General features: G+C 40.3%; 1 protein-coding gene across 3 annotated transcripts; it reads right to left on the bottom strand.

The window, feature by feature from the left end:
- Positions 1–778: 778 nt before the first annotated feature.
- On the bottom strand, positions 779–16,456 carry LOC103718762 (pentatricopeptide repeat-containing protein At5g15010, mitochondrial-like). 3 transcript variants are annotated; one of them, XM_088717316.2, is made up of 2 exons: positions 14,755–16,369; positions 779–917 (listed from the first exon to the last, which is right to left on the bottom strand). In XM_088717316.2, the coding sequence occupies exon 1, from the start codon at positions 16,235–16,237 to the stop codon at positions 14,792–14,794; it is 1,446 nt and encodes a 481-aa protein (XP_088573442.2). In that variant the 5' UTR covers positions 16,238–16,369; the 3' UTR covers positions 779–917; positions 14,755–14,791. The 3 variants fall into 3 exon arrangements, with proteins under 3 accessions (XP_088573442.2, XP_089785505.1, XP_008805936.3); XM_089929379.1 differs by having other exon boundaries at positions 908–1,314; positions 14,755–16,385; XM_008807714.6 differs by lacking the exon at positions 779–917 and adding an exon at positions 4,691–4,974 and having other exon boundaries at positions 14,755–16,456.
- Positions 16,457–17,652: the final 1,196 nt, after the last annotated feature.

Raw genomic sequence — 17,652 nt, 5'->3', positions numbered from 1 at the left:
TTGGTTGTATCGACTAGTTTAATTTAATCAAGGTCGGAAAAATGAACCTATCAAGGGAGTCCCGGCGAGAAATCAACAGTATAACGACAGAAAAAGGATTTGGATTGGTTTTGTTTATTTTTTGAAATGCGACACGTTTTGTCGATATATATATATATATATATAAGAAACGATTGCAGGACCGACTTGCCTGATAGAGCAGAGGATGTCAACACAATCATGCCGACGTCAAAACTAAAGTGATCTTCAGCTATCTGCAGTTCTACTGATACAAGATCTGGATGGAATGGGTCAAGGTCCTGAAAGACAAATCGGGATCCCCTCAATTCTCATAAAGAAATCGCACAGCCTAACCTTAAAAAAGGCAAAAAAGAATTAATTGTATTGCTGAAAAGAACCGCATCCAGAATTTTGCATCCTTTGTTACTCCTCTTCTCTGGTGCTAAAATTCTCATGTCTGTTAATATGGTACGACACATTTTTGCAGACGTGTGCTCCTCGCATAACGATAACTGGTCTTTTTTTCATTGCACATTTCATAAACTGCAACCTGACGAGCTAATAGAGCCCTTGCAACCAATACAAGAGCCAACTAACTTGATCGCCTACTTGCAAACAAGGAGAAAGGAGAAAAAATGGTTAAGAGATAACACTTTATTCTGTCCAAATAATCATATTATTCCTATAAGATTGTAACAGATTCATGAAGCAGAAAATTCAGCAATACCCTTTGCAGGATGTGGGACTTCTGGTACAGAGAGAAACTCCAGTTGTCGACAGTAGTAATAAATGTCGGACTTCAACAATGCGTGGAAACTGAATCTTCTTGTTGAGCACATGATCGATATCCTCCATCTACAAAGAAGAACGCTAACGGCAAATACAGTTTCCTTCCTCTTCCAGACCAGATCCTAAAGCTTTTTTATTTCATAAAAGAGAACAATGGATCATACAACTGAGTCAGAATTGCCAAATGCCAATAGTACATAACAGGAAAAAAGGAAATCAACTGGCGTTTCTCTAATCCATGTTAGTTCAAATGCCTTGGATAAGCGGCCCCTGAATAGCCGAAGACACGCTTAACACTAAACTGGATAGCTGCACCATTAATGCAAACCACAACAAGCATAAAAGGAAGTTTCTATTGAGTCTTCTTTAATCACTGTTCTGTTTGCCTACATATTCCTTTTTTCCTTCTAAATTCTCGGGCATACAAAACTTATGCAAATTATAGTGAAACCTGTTGTACAGTTGCAGCTGCAAATTCGAGTCCGGTGCAAGCAGTGTGATTCGCCGACTGAAAACGGAGTGATTCTGTCAAGCCAGACAAACAGCAGACACAAATGAAGACTGCAAATCAGTTGGCCAAGATCAGGTTTTAACTAAATTTCCTTGTCTTGATAATCAAACATTGTTCACCACCAATTCCAGCCCCATATCCCACCAAAAAGGAACAAAGAAAGCCCCATAAAACCATAAATCATCTACTCTGAAAAATGGAGCTGTTTATGCATGTTGAAGATATGGTCTCCCTAAACAAAACCAATCTGATAAACAGTGATGGATACTTAAAAGTGCTGAATCTTTCAACAAATAGAACAATTTTTTTGCAGAATAACTATATCAATTTAGAATGTAAAAAGGATAAAATAAAAGATTTTCTGCAAGGATATTAAGCATTACGGTTTGATGGTTTTCTTGTCAAAAAATCATATAATTTTATTTGGATAAGACAAGCCTTCATTATAGATAAGCGAGACAAAGTTGGTATATCATCTTGCAGCAGACCCTGAGAGAGACCACATCATGTTATCATGCTTACCATCAGTACGGGATGAATATCAACTAGAACAAGGTTGAATCACCTAGGAACTTGAATCAAATATAGGCTAAATCATAAATGAGGTCCAACAACTCACAAATCCAAGTATTCCAGATTCATGCACCATTCCTTTTATTCTCTTCCTGTAGGTATCTAATCACTTACCAATTTCAAAACAAATCATAATATGTCTGACATCAATGTACCTATATACTCTCCCTCACCTTTACCAAGAATTCACTGAGCCAACATCTTTCATCATCTTCACCTTTAATGCGATACAATATTATATTTTAATATCTTCACTACTTCTTACTAGATTTCATTTTCATAGTCTCAGACTATCAATTGGGAAATACCAAAATCAGAAAAAAAAAAACAAAGTTTTGAAACAAATATAACATGCTCTAAAATTATACGACATACATTATTTGTGTTATCATTTTTCTCTCATTTCTGTTTTCCATTTTTCCTAGCTGAAACTCTGAAATTCAAGCTGAAAAATACTAGAGCCACCAAAAATTGCCAAGAACCAACACTTGGCAAGCCTGTCAAGCCAACCGAAACAGAGACTGAGTTTTTAAACATTTGTTGCTTGTATATTAATTCTTTCCTTCGACTCTGCTACATGATTGCTAGCAAAGATAGTCAGTTTCCAAACCCGATACCAATAAGGAAAAGGGAAATATATAACAAAGTTTTCGTATTGTTGATTCCTTGGTGTAGTGCTTCTTCTGCCCTAAAAATACTTCACAGAAATGATTTTAGTTCTGGAGCTTTGCCAACACTATCATATCATCCACAATGACCATAACATGTCGTTAGCATTACGCCATATAATGGTTTGCGTGGCTTATTGTAAACTTGCATTCATTACTATTTATGATTTTTTTTCAAATTATGCATTGAATATTTGTTTTCAAGTCCATAAGTAGATTTCTTTGCCTCGGAAATTTTCTTTCACTTGAAAGATGAAGTGCAAAGGTTGCTTCATAAAACTTCAGGAAGTCTCCATCTAAGAAAAAAACATTCAACCAAAGCAAAGGTGACTTAAAGTTGTAGAGTAGAGAAAATGTCTTAAAAGAGGATTTAGGTGCTGGTGGCACAAGATATGCCAGCCAACAGCAAGCACAGCAGTTGCCTTGCCATGCTGGCACTTTCCTCATACACTGTTTCAACAAAGAATTAAGGAAAAGACTTTAAAGTCCCTTTCTTAATTTAAAAAATATTAAGAATATTAAACAGATGTCATGTTCGCCCATGCAAGTGCCAGTACTAGCAAGGCATAGTATGTGATGCCTGACATGGACCAGTACTGGCTAGGGGTGAAAATTGACTAGATAATATCAATTCGAATTTGTTTCTCGATCTGAATCTATCCCACATATGGATACAAATTTCAGCATCCAACTATATTTGTATCCGTATCCATATCCATGAAAAAAAAAACACGTATATGGATAGACAACTATCCAACACATATCTGAATATCCAGTTATTTTTGCAATCTATTTATAGCTCTCATAAATTTTGAAGGAAACCAAGTAACAATATTAACACGTCTTTAACTCAATTTACCTTCCATAAAGTGATATATTTAATTTGAAAATTCATAAAGTTCAACTATTGATTTATATCCACATTTATATCTGTACTGCAAATAATCTGATTTATATTCTCGCTTAAAACAAAATATAAATTTCAGTATCCAATTAATATCCCTGTCTATTTTATATTCGTAAGCTAAAAACAAATATAAATATGGATATGCTGATATCTGATCTGTTGTCAGCCCTGATCAGGCCCACACAAAATATCATGGTCTTAAAGTAGTCTACACAATATTTTTGGGCAGAAAAGTTTTAAAGTAGTCGACACACCATATGTTTGTGCCCAAGACTCTAATGCCAATATAGCTTTCAATCTTCCAACAGAACCATCTAGAAAGTATTCAATAGTGGATACCCACCTCCATTTTCTAGCTGCTTCCATTTTCATGAAGATACCAAGTCCCATGTGTTACTCAAGTGAAGAGCATTTGGCTCTTATCAAATAGCAAGCAACCAAATAGTCTATGAGAATATTTCAAAAAGGTTCTGGAAATCGAGACAGAAGAATATGAAGTGCCAAACTACAATTTGGCAACAAACATATTTGAGATGGGATGTGAAGTACCGCAACTATTCCCTTGAGAAATGAGAAGATCAAGATCTTCATGGCCTGTAGAATATCATTGTTGGAACTCCTTATGCTCTTCTGTATATTACTATGATTTACTCTAGCAGATTGAGAACTAGGCGAAAAATCAAATTGGAAAAGTGGGAACATATGATGCTATATGGAAAGAATAATGGTGGGTATAAAGGTGCTGTCCATACAAGGAAATAGAAGGAATAGGTTTGAACAAGTTAATGCCAGAACTCAGCAAGGTTGGGGAATGACAAGCCATATATCCTTTCTAGGTCCCTAAACATTCAAGTTAGATGCATTTAGTGAAGCATGAACCATCTTACCTTCAAAACCAAGATCATACAGTAGCAAATCCAAACAAGAGAAAATGAGAATGTATTAGCAAAAACACTTTATGGAGAAATAATATCAAGAACACAATAATCCACAACTTTAGCATGTCTGCAGAAAAGCATCTTCTTCAATATGAGTTATGAAAAATTTTCACTAAACCACTCCTTCCAATCTTACATAAAATTGCAGCAGATGTTTTGAAGGGTTTCTAGCTGCTTACAAAAGCTTTAAAGTACAAAACAAGTTTATTTCTCCGCATTCTTATAGTTGAATATTATATTTGTGTATTGATCCATTTAGAAGGAAAGTTTTGAAATCTATCAAAACATTTAAAACAATCCTTCATCAAGTATAACCAAACTCATGCATAAGTAATTATCCAAAGAAGTAACATAGTATTGAAACATTGAATATTTGAAACTTGTGAAGATTCCTGAAAGTAGAATAACCTAACAATGAAAGAAACTACTATGGAGTTCCATTTAGAAGAAAAGAAAAGCCTATGATGCTTTCCTAATTCGAGAGATTCAACTTCTAGTGAATAAAGCAACAGCACCAACAGCATCAAACTGTAATTGATGCATGCTTCTCATCTCACAACCTTCGCCGATTATCCTATCATCTTTATCCTGAAACATGAATAATGGAGGGGTTACTAAGCTACTTAATGGTTCTCTTTTAGCTGAAAGCAAATTTGAAACTTGAAATAGACTTAAAAATGTATAAGGTAGATGACAAGGACAAGAATGCTTTATAGAATCCCATTCCTGACATGGAACCAGAGCAATATAATTTTTTGATAAGAAAAGGCTAGTTTTGCTGATAAATATTACCTAGAAATGGATAGAACAATAGAGAACATGGAAGAGGATGTAGACTTGTTGCAAAGCAACTATTGGAGTTCACATAATTGAATTATTTGATGTAGAAAGTAAGGGTTAAAGTGCCCATCTATATCTCACTGTATTCGCATATGCATAGGGCTGGCAAGTTATTGGCAATAGGTTGCAATTATCTCTATATTGTGCACCAATCAAGATGAATATCGCTTTGATATGCACTATTACAACTGACGCATACTGATAGGGGTTAATTACCAAATAATATCAGGGGGTAGACGGCATACGACACTAACCTATTACTGTATTGGTATAAATATATAAGGGCTCGATACACCCCCTAACGGACACATGGTATAGGTTTTGTGTTGACTCCAAAAGCATGCAATGTGATCACCATAAGGATGTATCAATAAGGTATGGATATAGGGCTTAGTATGAATATTTAAAATATTTACTATACATTTGAGTTTACTAGAACACTTGTAGCGTCTAAAAAACACTTAAAATCTGTTGCAACTTAACACCATTATACATCCATATAAATTTATCACAAATTGAAAACTTGAGTAGCATGGCTTCAAGTCCTAAGGCAGCCATTTGGTGCAAAAAGGCCAAATGTTAGGAGTTAGGACTCTCCCCTAGTCCATGATGCCCTAGGCCGTCTTAGGCCCATCACCTTGGCAAACCAGCCTAGACCATTGTACCGAGTCCTGGTCTGATTCCATCCGGCTCGGCCTTATACGTTTTTTGCGGCCAAACCTGACCGATCGGCGCCAGTACCGGTTCGGTACGGGCCGATTCAGCATATTTTGGCTGCAATAGATGCAGATTAAGATGGCAGGTTTTTACAGCAAGATTGGTCCCAATATATTGTTAGATCATTTTGTTACTACTGAAAAGTTCATTCATCATTTGTCAGGTGGGTGTAGTCTGCTCCAGCAGAAGCAAATTGAAAGCAACCCATACGTTGAGTAAGGTAGAGAAAGCATGGCGAAAGAGGTAGATGAAGAGAGGTTGCAGCTTGGAACGGGTTGGGCATTCATTTATGGATAACTATCAAACAATATTGATTAGAAGTTCATAAAGTTTATATTATGCAAATAATGGCAATGACATGTAAAAAACAAAATACTATGTTAGTAAATAGGGGATGGGTGTAAAAAATCAAGTTTTGGATGTTAAGTATAATGAAGGACCCTAAAATGTAGTGGATAGTGATCATGGTTTTAGTTTATTGGTTAAATACTCTTAACACGTAAGACTGCAGGCAAACGGGAATATGAGCAATGCCCTGCTATTCACAAGTGTCTTCTACTGACATTATTTTCTCAATCTAAACTACAAAGACAGTCGTGCAACCTACTTACGAGTAACCTAAGTGAGATGGAACAGAAGAAGAAGAGCTAATAGTTGGAATGTTCTAGAATGTGGGCAGGAAGGAAAGTGTAGCTAGAGATCCTACAAGAAAGCTAGTATTCATGACAGCAAGAGGATGACCATGACAGCAAGAGGATAAACATGACAGCAAGAGGTTGAACATGCTAATAAACAAGAAGGCTTTTAGAGAGAACCAGACAAAGGAAACAAATTAAGTGTAGATTGGAAGTGAGATGACATTTTACCATTGCCATTTGTTATATAGGACATTGCACTTCAGTGATCAATAACATGTGCACTACTAACCATATTGCAAGTGAATTTGTTAAGTTGGGCCTCTAGAAAAAAACATGGCCGCCGAGCAATGATGAAATAAGGAGAAAAACACACAGCATTCTTACAAATCATCCTAGTATTCTATTTGAAATATTAAAGTGTGAGGCAGTACATATGATCATAGCTTGCAGCATATTATGGTGATACCATATTCGTAAAATTCAGTGTAGAAACGAGCTATTTGAAAAACATGCATCTTTACTATAATCAAAATTATATCTTTTTGCCACCAAAGAAATTGAAGATGATGCAATATTTAACTTCAATATAATTGGCATTTTTCTCAGATAGGAAGAGCTTTAATGATTTGACAGAGGTCAATTTTTAAAAAAGAAGGAAGGAAAACAACAAAAATAGGAAGACTCTAGTTCCTAGTCATTGAGATTCAGCAGCAACCTAAAGGGTTCATAAACCCTCTGAAGCAAAAGCAAAACTTTTCAACAGTTCTTGTTCCTACTTCAGTTTCAATCTGAAACTAAGTTAAAGTGTAAAGAACAATTTAAAATATAATCAGGAAAGTACAGTAAAAACTCAAGAAATGTTAAAGAATAAACCAAACATCATGTTAGGGTTATCAAGCATCTTACTCTATAAATGCAAAGACTTAGATCTAGGCCCTCTTTAAAAGTGGTCAAAACATAATTATATATAAGAAATACTTAAAGAAAATACCAACAAAGTGAAAAATAAATAAATAAATTCAACAATAGATCAAGCATCACGCTGGAGTACAATATATTATTTGTTGAGAATCTTATACACCAAAGACTTGCATTCGTAATAAAATAATTTATATTTTTCTCACCAAATATAATATATATATATATATATATATATGGTGTGGAGCTGCAAATGACCATGGTTACAGCTGCAAATGGGCCAGAACAAGTTTAAAATGACCCAAACCTAACTCATTCAAAACCAAGCCTTAAATTTGAACTTCAATTTAACCATTTTCTAATAAAGTAAGGTCGAATTGGACATAAGCAAAGATCAAATATTCGGCGCATTTTGGACGGGTCTGGATCTGATTTTTCAGCTCGGCAGGCGAACCGAGCGACAAATTTGAGCTCATCCTTTAAACGGGTTGGGCTCAGGTTTGCATCGACCCAACCTGCGCCCGATTATTTAATTTAATAAATATATTATATAATTATATAAATATGGTACCCCTTAAGTACCCTTAGAGTTTTAAATATTACATCCCTAATCTAACCCTTACCCTAATCCCATCTTTTCTTGTTTGTTTTCTTTAAGCATGAATCCGCCGGCATCCTTGCCACTGCCAGGTCCTTGTTGTGGTACGCGTACACGAAGCCCCCATGGCATGTGAGATCTATCCTGGCCATCTTATCCTCCAACGAGATCCTAAGCAGCGCCATGTAGTGCAGCGCGACATCATTGTACTCGCTGACTATGCCATCATTAACAAGGACTAGACCCACAAAATCCCCACAATCTCCGTTAAGGTACTTCTGATTTTTAAAGGAGACATCTTGATGTGGATGGGGAAGAGGAAGTGGGGTTTTTGTTTTGATTCCAAAGTCCGACCTGGAAGCATGAAGCCTAATAAGTAGCAGGCTCCAGCCTAGGAAGTAGGCTTGAAGGCTGGGTTGTGTCAGGCTCGAGCCTGACAAAATGATGGATACCTTGGGTTGAGCCAAGCCCAAACACAACCCAGCCCACATGACAAGAAGGTCTAATTAAAACCACCAAGCCAACTACAGTGGGTGATTCCAGCATGACCTAAAGTTGATCCATATGCTCGGGTCCATGTGAGTCAAGGTCAAACAAGGTCTACCTCTAGGTCCCCATGAAATCGAAGATGGGATAGGAGGGGAAGGGGAAATGAGGTCACAGCTAAGGGGGAAGAGGATAAGGAGATCTAAAAAGGGGAAGAGGAGGTCAAAGGGAAGAAGGCAATACATAGTGGAGAAAACGGAAGGGAAAGGAAAGAAGACAAGAAGATGAGAAGATGGGGACCAGAAATGGAGGCAAGGATATCACTCCCATATGGAAGGGAAGAAGAGGGAACGCCAACCAGATGGGATGTAAGCAAAGAGTGGCAACAAAACGGGAGGAATATGAGAAAATAATCTAATATGAGGAAACATAAGCTGACTAGAGTGGTGCCCATATTGGAGGAAAAAAGAGGGCATGATTAGGATGCTAAATGATAAAAAGGGGAGAGGACAAAAAGACGGTGGATAAGGAATTTTTCATGGGTATATCATCAAGATTTGAAGTATTGATCAAATTGTACCACCTTGACCCTATATTAAGCATTGTATTGACCAGTTTAGGGAATAATGAGTAGGTATGGGGAGCACCACAAGATTTCAAACCTTGAAACCAAGTCAAGCTAAGCTGATACATGCCAGACCAAATCAAGTTAGGAAGAAAAATAACAACCCAATAGAGCAATTTTTTTCATATAGTCCAACTTTTAGTCCTAGGCCCAACATGTATGTCTGAAAAATTGGGATTATTTGAATTTGACCAGGTTGAATGGGTCAAGTAACAAGTTTTGCTTTGCCCATTTACTACCCTAGTGCTTGAGAAATCTGCTAAAAATCTCAAATTTTAAAGTATGTTTAGATACGAAGTTCAAGTCAATCTAATCATAAAACTAGATTTTAAAACACATGCAGCATAAGATGTGCAATAACTAAGCAATAAACAATTGATGCCACGAAAATTTGTTTAAAAAAAGGGTGGCCTAGTACATGAGGCTCCCGCCATTGTAGGGTCTGCGGAGGCTAATATATATATAGCCTTACCCCCACGTGGGGAGAGGCTATTTCTATGTTTCAAACCCATGACCTCTAGGGCATAATTGAACAACATTATTATTGTGTCAAGGCTCACCCTCTCGAAAACTTGTTTAACAAACTGATATTACAAAGGCACCTATAGATACAACCTACGGCTTTCACAGCTTTGCATGTCAAATTTTGAGAAACCTATAGCAATAAAATTCTTAATTTCAGTTCAGCAAGATAACAACGCTCATCTAATAGTTTATCTTATATTTATGTCAAATCCAGCATCTTATATGGAATCTTATCAATTTAACTTGAAAGATCACATCAATAAAAAAAAAATCATGTTCAAAAAAAGAGTAATAAATGATAATCACCATGCAGAAATCTAAATAAAATTGAATAGTAAAGCACTAAAACAAGGTAATATAAATATTTTAAGGGAAGTCAAGAAACTATCATAAAACATCCTTGGTTACACCATAAGTATCACGATATTATGAAGACTTATGAAGAAACATAAAATGAAAATGCAAGTTGAAAAAAGAGAGTTGGATGATTGGTCAATTAAAGATTATGAAAAGAGATGACAGCACGGATCAACCAAAGATGAGAAAGAAATATAATGAAATAAACTCGTCATGTGATGAATATGCTACTAGGGAGGCAACAAATGTGAAATTCCATGCCTTCAAAAGAATGAACCAATCATTTGAATGCCTCAACCTACGGATCCAGTCACCAAAAACCAAAGAGTAACAAAAAGATGAAAGGAGAAAAAAGGGGAATGCCTCACATAATAAAGACCTTAGCAAATGGGGCCATTTTTCAGCCCTTGAGACTTTAGGCTTTAAGGCTTCCTAAGAAAATACAAGCCCAAAATACAGAAGCAAGAAAGAGATGTGGGAAATGTGTGAGAGAAACAAAAAGAGAACAAAATAGGTACTAAATGAAGTGCACGCACGAGAGAAGAGAGAGAGAGAGAGAGAGAGAGAGAGAGAAGGGGGAGGAGAGATAGAGGGGGGGGAGAGAGAGAGAGGGATAGCCCATAGAAGAGATGGGCATGCCAAGAAAAGGAGAAGAAAAGGAAAGAAAGATGGGTTGGCCAATATGAAGACACATTGGCCTACGATTTAAGTGAAGCATTTATAACCCTTGAATCTCTTAAACTCCATTTACTCTTAAGTCTTGACCATGTATTCCTCTTCAAGTCCGGTGTTTCCATGATTCCATTACTTTATACTTGTTAGACCACCTAATTCAACATATAACAAGTATGGAACAAGTAGGTATTGGCATTCCCCACATCATAAGTGAAACTAGAATCAAACTAAATGAAAACATGTCCAATCAGCACTAAGAAATGCACCCAAAAGCTCAAAAGGAGCAACCCAAGGCCCAAACTAGCAAGTAGGCCCCTCATATTGAGAAAGAAAGAAATTAATGCTGACCAAACTAAGTCAACTATAACGCCTGCCAAAGGATAGAGATACAGAAACATTTGTGAAGTTTTGATATAACCACAGCACAAATTTCCAGCATCAGCCAATGACTTAAAAACATTTTCTCCTCACAAAACAGTGCAACACAGTCTTTAAATTATCACTGTTACACCAGCATTTCCACTCTAGTTAATAGCTCTCCCTAAAATCATTTTGAGGCAGGTCAAGGTGTTCTTCAAGGCAACCCCTCCTTCACCTTTACTCCTTTCTCTTAGATTTAACCACTGAATGCATCAGCAAATGCCCATGGCCTATTGCTTTAAAAAAACAGCCAATCATATCAGCCTTCTACTTCTTAAGAAGTTTGTCTCTTCAACATTAAGGCTAATATAAACGAACATATAGTGCCTAAGGACATCCAAACACATACTGTAAAGACTCCCAAGCAAAAAGCCAATGTCTCTAGATAAAGCCATTCTCCCCCTTATGCATTACATACATCATAAGTTCATATGCAAAATTACAAGCATCAAAGAGGCGAAGCAACCGTAGATTTAGATGGGCATTTAACTCTAGGCAATATTGTATGCATGTAAACTTCCAATGAATTATAGACAGAGCTAGCATTGCTAGGATGGCCAAAATATTGACTCTCTATCACTTATATTTATCAAACAGCGAGTTCCTGTAAAAAAACCTTTAATATGCTGAACAAAATGTTTACTAACTGCCCCTAAGGCAAGAGAAAAGATAATCAAGTTCTAAATTCCTGGACTGGAACAAGTATCCAACCAAAGGAGAAAGGAGAGACAAGAATTTACCCACTCCTCCCCAATGTGGGGCCAAATTGAGTAAACAGGCTACGAAAAGGTTATCTTGCATTACCAACTATAATATTAAGTTCTCAAGAACTTGTGAGAGTGCACCTATAAAAGTGATGTCCTATGGACCTTGGAGGCAACTGCGAATGATGGAACCAGTGTTTTAGAATGTGGTGCATACTACTGCATATGCAGTCCCTTAACCACACCACATTGCATACATGCAGTTAGACTGCATATAGACCAAAAAGGTGGTCCACATAACATTATGTTGCCACATATATGGCCTACTTAGTATTGTTCTATTGCATATGGGAGCTCGCTTAGCATTCTAGAGCCAAAATTTACAGCTACTCTTGTGTGGCCCCATGCAGGGAAAGCGAGTTCAAGTTAACAGTTAGGTTTGATGTAGGTTTCCACCGAGCCTGATCTAGATATTAATAATTATGTTATAATTATTACTATAAGGTATTAAGTACTAAGCAATAAGCACTAATTAATAGTAATCATTGTTATTGATATTGTTGTTTCTCCATCCAAACAATTACTACCATTATTGTCATTATTGCATTTAATATATTATACTTATTTTTAGATAGCTAAAGCATAGTATCACATACGCACCCGCATATGCAATCCGCATACTGCATATGTGCTATGTGGTCCCCTGACCACCTGCATAATGAAACCACCATTTAAAACACTTGATGGAATGGTTACTAATGGCAACTTTAAATCAAAATTTGGCAATGGCAAGCTTTTTTCCATCACAAGATACCCCTCGACTTTCCCCATACCTTTTGATAGAAAGGATTTCCATTTCAAAAAATGTCACAAACATACCTTTTAACAAAAAAAGAAAAAAAAAGAAAATAGTGAAACATTGACCTCAATGCCTTACGTTTTCAATTTCCAATCTGCCTATGAGTAAAACAAATGCCTAACTAGATGTCGAACTAACACCTACAACATTTGATATTTAATGGATATGATCAATTGGACAGCCAAATGAATCTCTAACTGTCCCATTCTTCTCCCTATATCTCTCCAACAATGATAACTGCGGCAGCATCTATATCCCTTCACTCTACCACCTTCAACCTAAATCTTCTACCCAAATATCCACACTCTCACCAAGAATTTCAACATATCTCTTTTGCCTCTAGGCCCTAACTTCAATTGCATCTTTGTTCTCTCTATATTGGATCGAAGCCCCAAGGACAACAAACACTCAATATGGTAGAGTGGTAGCATCCTATATCTCTACCAGTAAAAAAGAAAAAAGGGAAAAAATGTTGAAGAAGGGATATTCCAATACTTCAAGGGGACAAAAACCTACAAAAACTTTTAAGCTGATTTCATTAAATTGATTACTTATATAGACAGCCCCTAGGGAACTACACATTTATGGGAAATGATTTGGGGTGCAAGTTAGTGCACATAAGGAGTTATAGAAGCCCACATACTGCCAGCTTCCCACTTAGCATTCAAATAACCACATGTACTGCACCAATTGCAAGATTTACACCAATCCTCTTGTGCTGGATGGAATAGGGAACTTCTCACATGCACAAAGCATGTGTCCTATACCATCATTGCATATTTATATATTCATAATTACTCATCCTACAAGAATAAGGAATGCAAAATGGAAAAACAGTACTCATGAAATAGTTTGGCAATCCATGACTCTTCAACTTACTAGAAAAGGAGAAATGAAATAAGAAACATATGATGGCCAATCCAAAATGGATTTAGACTCTCCCTATAACTGAACTTCTACCACAACTAAACCTAAATTAGGAAATCAGAATAATGTATGTATCAAGGTGCCACCAATTTAGTGGCTTGATAAGATTTCCATCATCTAGACATTCAACTTGCCATCGTCCAAGGTTTTAAAGACCGTGGGAAGGGGGATGCCCGGTTTTCCCATAGAATTTCCATGAAATGGGATGGCCGGCATCTCGATATTCAGATGGTGGATGTTCTTTCTCAACACTCAGGACAGTGCCCCACATTCAAGATGGTGGGACGCCCCACCATCCCACCAGTATCTAAAACCTTGGCATCCTCCTTCCGCTACAACCTTGCTACTTCAGCTGGTCCTCCACTTGGAAGAGCTTCAAAGCCAACATCTGGTTGCAAGACTAGAGAGAAGAAAGGTGAGAGATGAAGACATGGAGGAATTAAGGCAAAAATCCAGAAAATAAATAATTGAGCTGAGGCGAGCTGAGCTTGAGGTGGCTCGAAATTAAATGAGCTAAGATCAAGCTCATTGAACATGCTCATATTAGACTCATGTACCCCCTACAACTTAGCAGGACCTTAATTCCCTCCTTTAAGGGGGTGCAGAGAGAAACAGCATAAGGAAGTAATTAAAACACCATAAAACATCTATGAAGAGCATAAATAAATATCCAGTACAGCATTTGTCAAAATAATCATGAAGAATAGGGAATCTGCAAACTGAAATCATCTCCATATTAAACTTATTAAGAAGCATCAAGGACTATGAATACAGACTCTTGATGCTTCCTAAGAACGGAAAGATTGATAAATAACAGCCAAGTACTTATTGCCCCCATTGCTCATATGTCTGGCTGCATAATTGAACCTGATAAAGAGCAGGTGCAATGACAAGAAGTTTGAGGCTCATTCAAAAATGAACTGTATATAGGTTCATTTCAATTAAAATAGGGATTGCAATACAAGCATATGTTGGATCCATAAAGAAAGTTGTTCTTCTTGCATCCCCAATTGCGTTCATATCTATAACATCTTAATACAATATTAACATAAAATCCAAAAGCAGAGAAGCAGACATACCGACCATCCACCATGCTTCGATTCAACTGTCACAGCCCTACTGCTGCTTCATCCTCCTTGAAATGCGATCATAGGCATCCTCCTTTCCTGCCTTGTAGAAGGCACTCTTCAGTCCCTCCATTGTGGACGAGCGCAGCACAATCCCCCTGTCAATCATATCCTCAGCATGCCTTCTCACCTCACTCAACCTGCCCAAGTCCCTTAGCCCGACGAGCAGCTCATCGGCACACTCCTCGTCCAGTTGCATGCATTCCTCCACCATGCAGTTCCACACCTCGATTGCAGCAGACGGGTCGTACTTGTCAAAGAACATCTTGATGGCGGCAGCGCAGTTGGTCAGCGACGGCAGCTGCTCGTTCTTCCTCATCTCGGCGAGGAACCTCTCGGCCTCATGGGCCATCTTATTCCTGATCAAAGACTCAAAGATAGTGTTGTAGGTGAGAGAATCGGGGAAGACACCAAGGAAGGGCATATCGTCAAGCAACCGGTAGGCGGAGTTGATGTCGCCATTGTTAGCGAGGAGGGCGATCATGGCGTTGTACATGGAGAGGTTGGGAACAAGGCCGCTGTCACCGACCATGATGTCCCAGAGGGCGAGGGCGCTGGCGTGGTTATTCTGTTTGATGAGGATGTCAAGGGCGTTGGCGAAAAACTTGAGGCTGGGGAGGCAGTTTTTGGCCTTCATGACCTTGAGGAACTTGACGGCCTCCTCGGCCTGTGCGCCGCGGACGAGGGTGGCGAGGAATGCGTCGTAGGCCGACATGTTACCGGTGTTCCAGCCGACGCGGACGACCATCTCGCCGAAAGTGCTCTTGGCGCGGGCGACGTTGCCCTCCTTCTCCCAGCCCTCGAGGAGGATGGCGAAGGAGTCGGCGTCGGGGGCTATGCGAGACTTGACGCGGTCGAGGAAGTCGGCGGCGTCGGCGGTGCGGCCGTCTTGGCGGCAGATGGCGGAGATGACGGAATTGACGGCAACGATGTCGGGGGGGACGGCATAGCGGTCCATGACATCGAAGGTCATGACGGCCTCCTTGATGCGGCCTGCGGAGCAATAGGCGGAGAAGGCGGACGCGAAGGTGGCGAGGGAGAGGGCGCCCTCCTGCTTCATGGAGCGGATGGCGTCCCACATGGCGTCGAAAAGGCCGTTCTTGCCAAGGATGTCGACCATGAGGTTCCAAGCGTAGGAAGAGTGGCGGAGGGAGAGGCCGGACCACCGGAAGAACTTGATGGCGGCGCCGGCGTTGGAGTAGGAACGGCGGAGGACGGCCTCCACGAGCTCGGGGAGGGGGGCGATGCCGGAGGCCGTGAGGACGGCCTCCACCTCGCCCAGGGACACGCGGGAGAGGATCGCGCAGAAGGTGTGAACTCGGGAGTCCACGATATCCTCCGCCGGTGGGGTATCCACGGGGGGCAGCATCGCCTTCGCCGACGCCGCGGCGGCGGAGGAAGTGTTCCTAGGGCCAGCGGAGTTCGCCGCGATCATTCCAGTCTAGGGTTCCCGCGGCCGGGAAGGGAGGAAGGAAGGGAGAGTCGGAGGAGAATTAGTAAGAAGACGCAGGCTACCGCTCAAACCAAAAAAAGAAAAAAAGACGACCACCAGGCCTAGAAGTGGAACCCGCTCCAATCGCATTAAGGAACACCGGAGCACGGAGGGTCGTTTTAAGCCGACGGATACCATCGCATTTCCGATACACGTGAGAATGAGAGAAACCAAGGACCGCTGCGGAATATCTTACCGAAGCCACAGATTTTTGTTTTTTTTTTTTCCGCCTAACCATGTTATTGTTTTTTTCTTTTTTTTTTTTTTTTTTTTTTTTTTTTGCTAAAAATGGGTTTTCATACCGTACGTGTACGAATACACCCAATAAAGTCAAAAAAGACTAACTCACGGAGAGCCAGTGGCAGCTCCCCCTCCCCCACCCAAAAGGTGTACCCTGAATGATGAGCCGCGAAGACAGCCACCCAGTCGGCTGCCCCATTGGCTTCTCTGAATACATGTTTGGCCTGGATAGCCACCCCAACCCCACACATCGTCCCTATATCCCGAACCAAGGGATGGTCTGAGCCCCCACCCCTCAGCTCCTCCTGGATCCAACTGATAACTGTGGCTGAGTCGCCCTCCAAGACAATCGCGCCAGCCTGCAGTACCTGCCTCGCATATCGAAGACCCGCCCAGGCGGCTCGTAGCTCTGCCCCGGGAACCGATGTACCGAAAAGCTGACAGCCTCCTGCTGCCACCACTCTGGAGTGCGGATCCCGTATCACAAAACCCGCACCTCCTCGCGCGCCTCCATCCATGACCGATCCGTCGAAATTGACCTTGAGGAAGCTCGGGGGTGGGGGTTCCCAGGTGAAAAACACCTGCTGAGGAGCTGCCGGAGCAGAGACGGAACCCCAGGTGTCCCGAGCTATCAGAGGTCTATCTGAAGAAGGTCTGATCTCCAATGCCTGGACTCGCGCGAACTCCGCAGCGAACCTCGGTGATACCCTGCGCTCACCGAAGGTGCGGGCGTTCCTCGCCAGCCAGATCTGATGTGCTGTGCAGGTCGCTCGAATAGCCTCCTGACATGTCCGAGGCCGGGCCAGCCACTGCTGCATCATCTGTACAAACTGAGGCCTCCCACACCAAACCTCCTGCGGGAACCCTGCCCACAGCCATGCCGACCTCGCCCACGTACACTGGAAGAGCACGTGGTCGGTCGACTCCTCAACACTACATGTCCCGCACTCCGCAGGGATCCCCCAACCTCGCCTGCTCAGCACTGCTCTCGTCGGAAGGCGGTCCCATGCCACCTTCCATAAGAATAGTGCCGCCCTCGGGTGAAGCCCAGACCTCCAGATCCAAGCATAGTCCTGCCCCGGCTCATGCTCCTGCAGGATAACATCGGCAAGGTCTCC

This window comes from Phoenix dactylifera, chromosome 3, assembly GCF_051530095.1.
Source record: "Phoenix dactylifera cultivar Ajwa chromosome 3, Ajwa_hap1_PhDact_Kaust_v1.1, whole genome shotgun sequence".
Lineage (NCBI taxonomy): Eukaryota > Viridiplantae > Streptophyta > Magnoliopsida > Arecales > Arecaceae > Phoenix > Phoenix dactylifera.
Note: the sequence above shows the minus strand (reverse complement) of the source record. Positions and strands in the feature narration are given on the sequence as shown.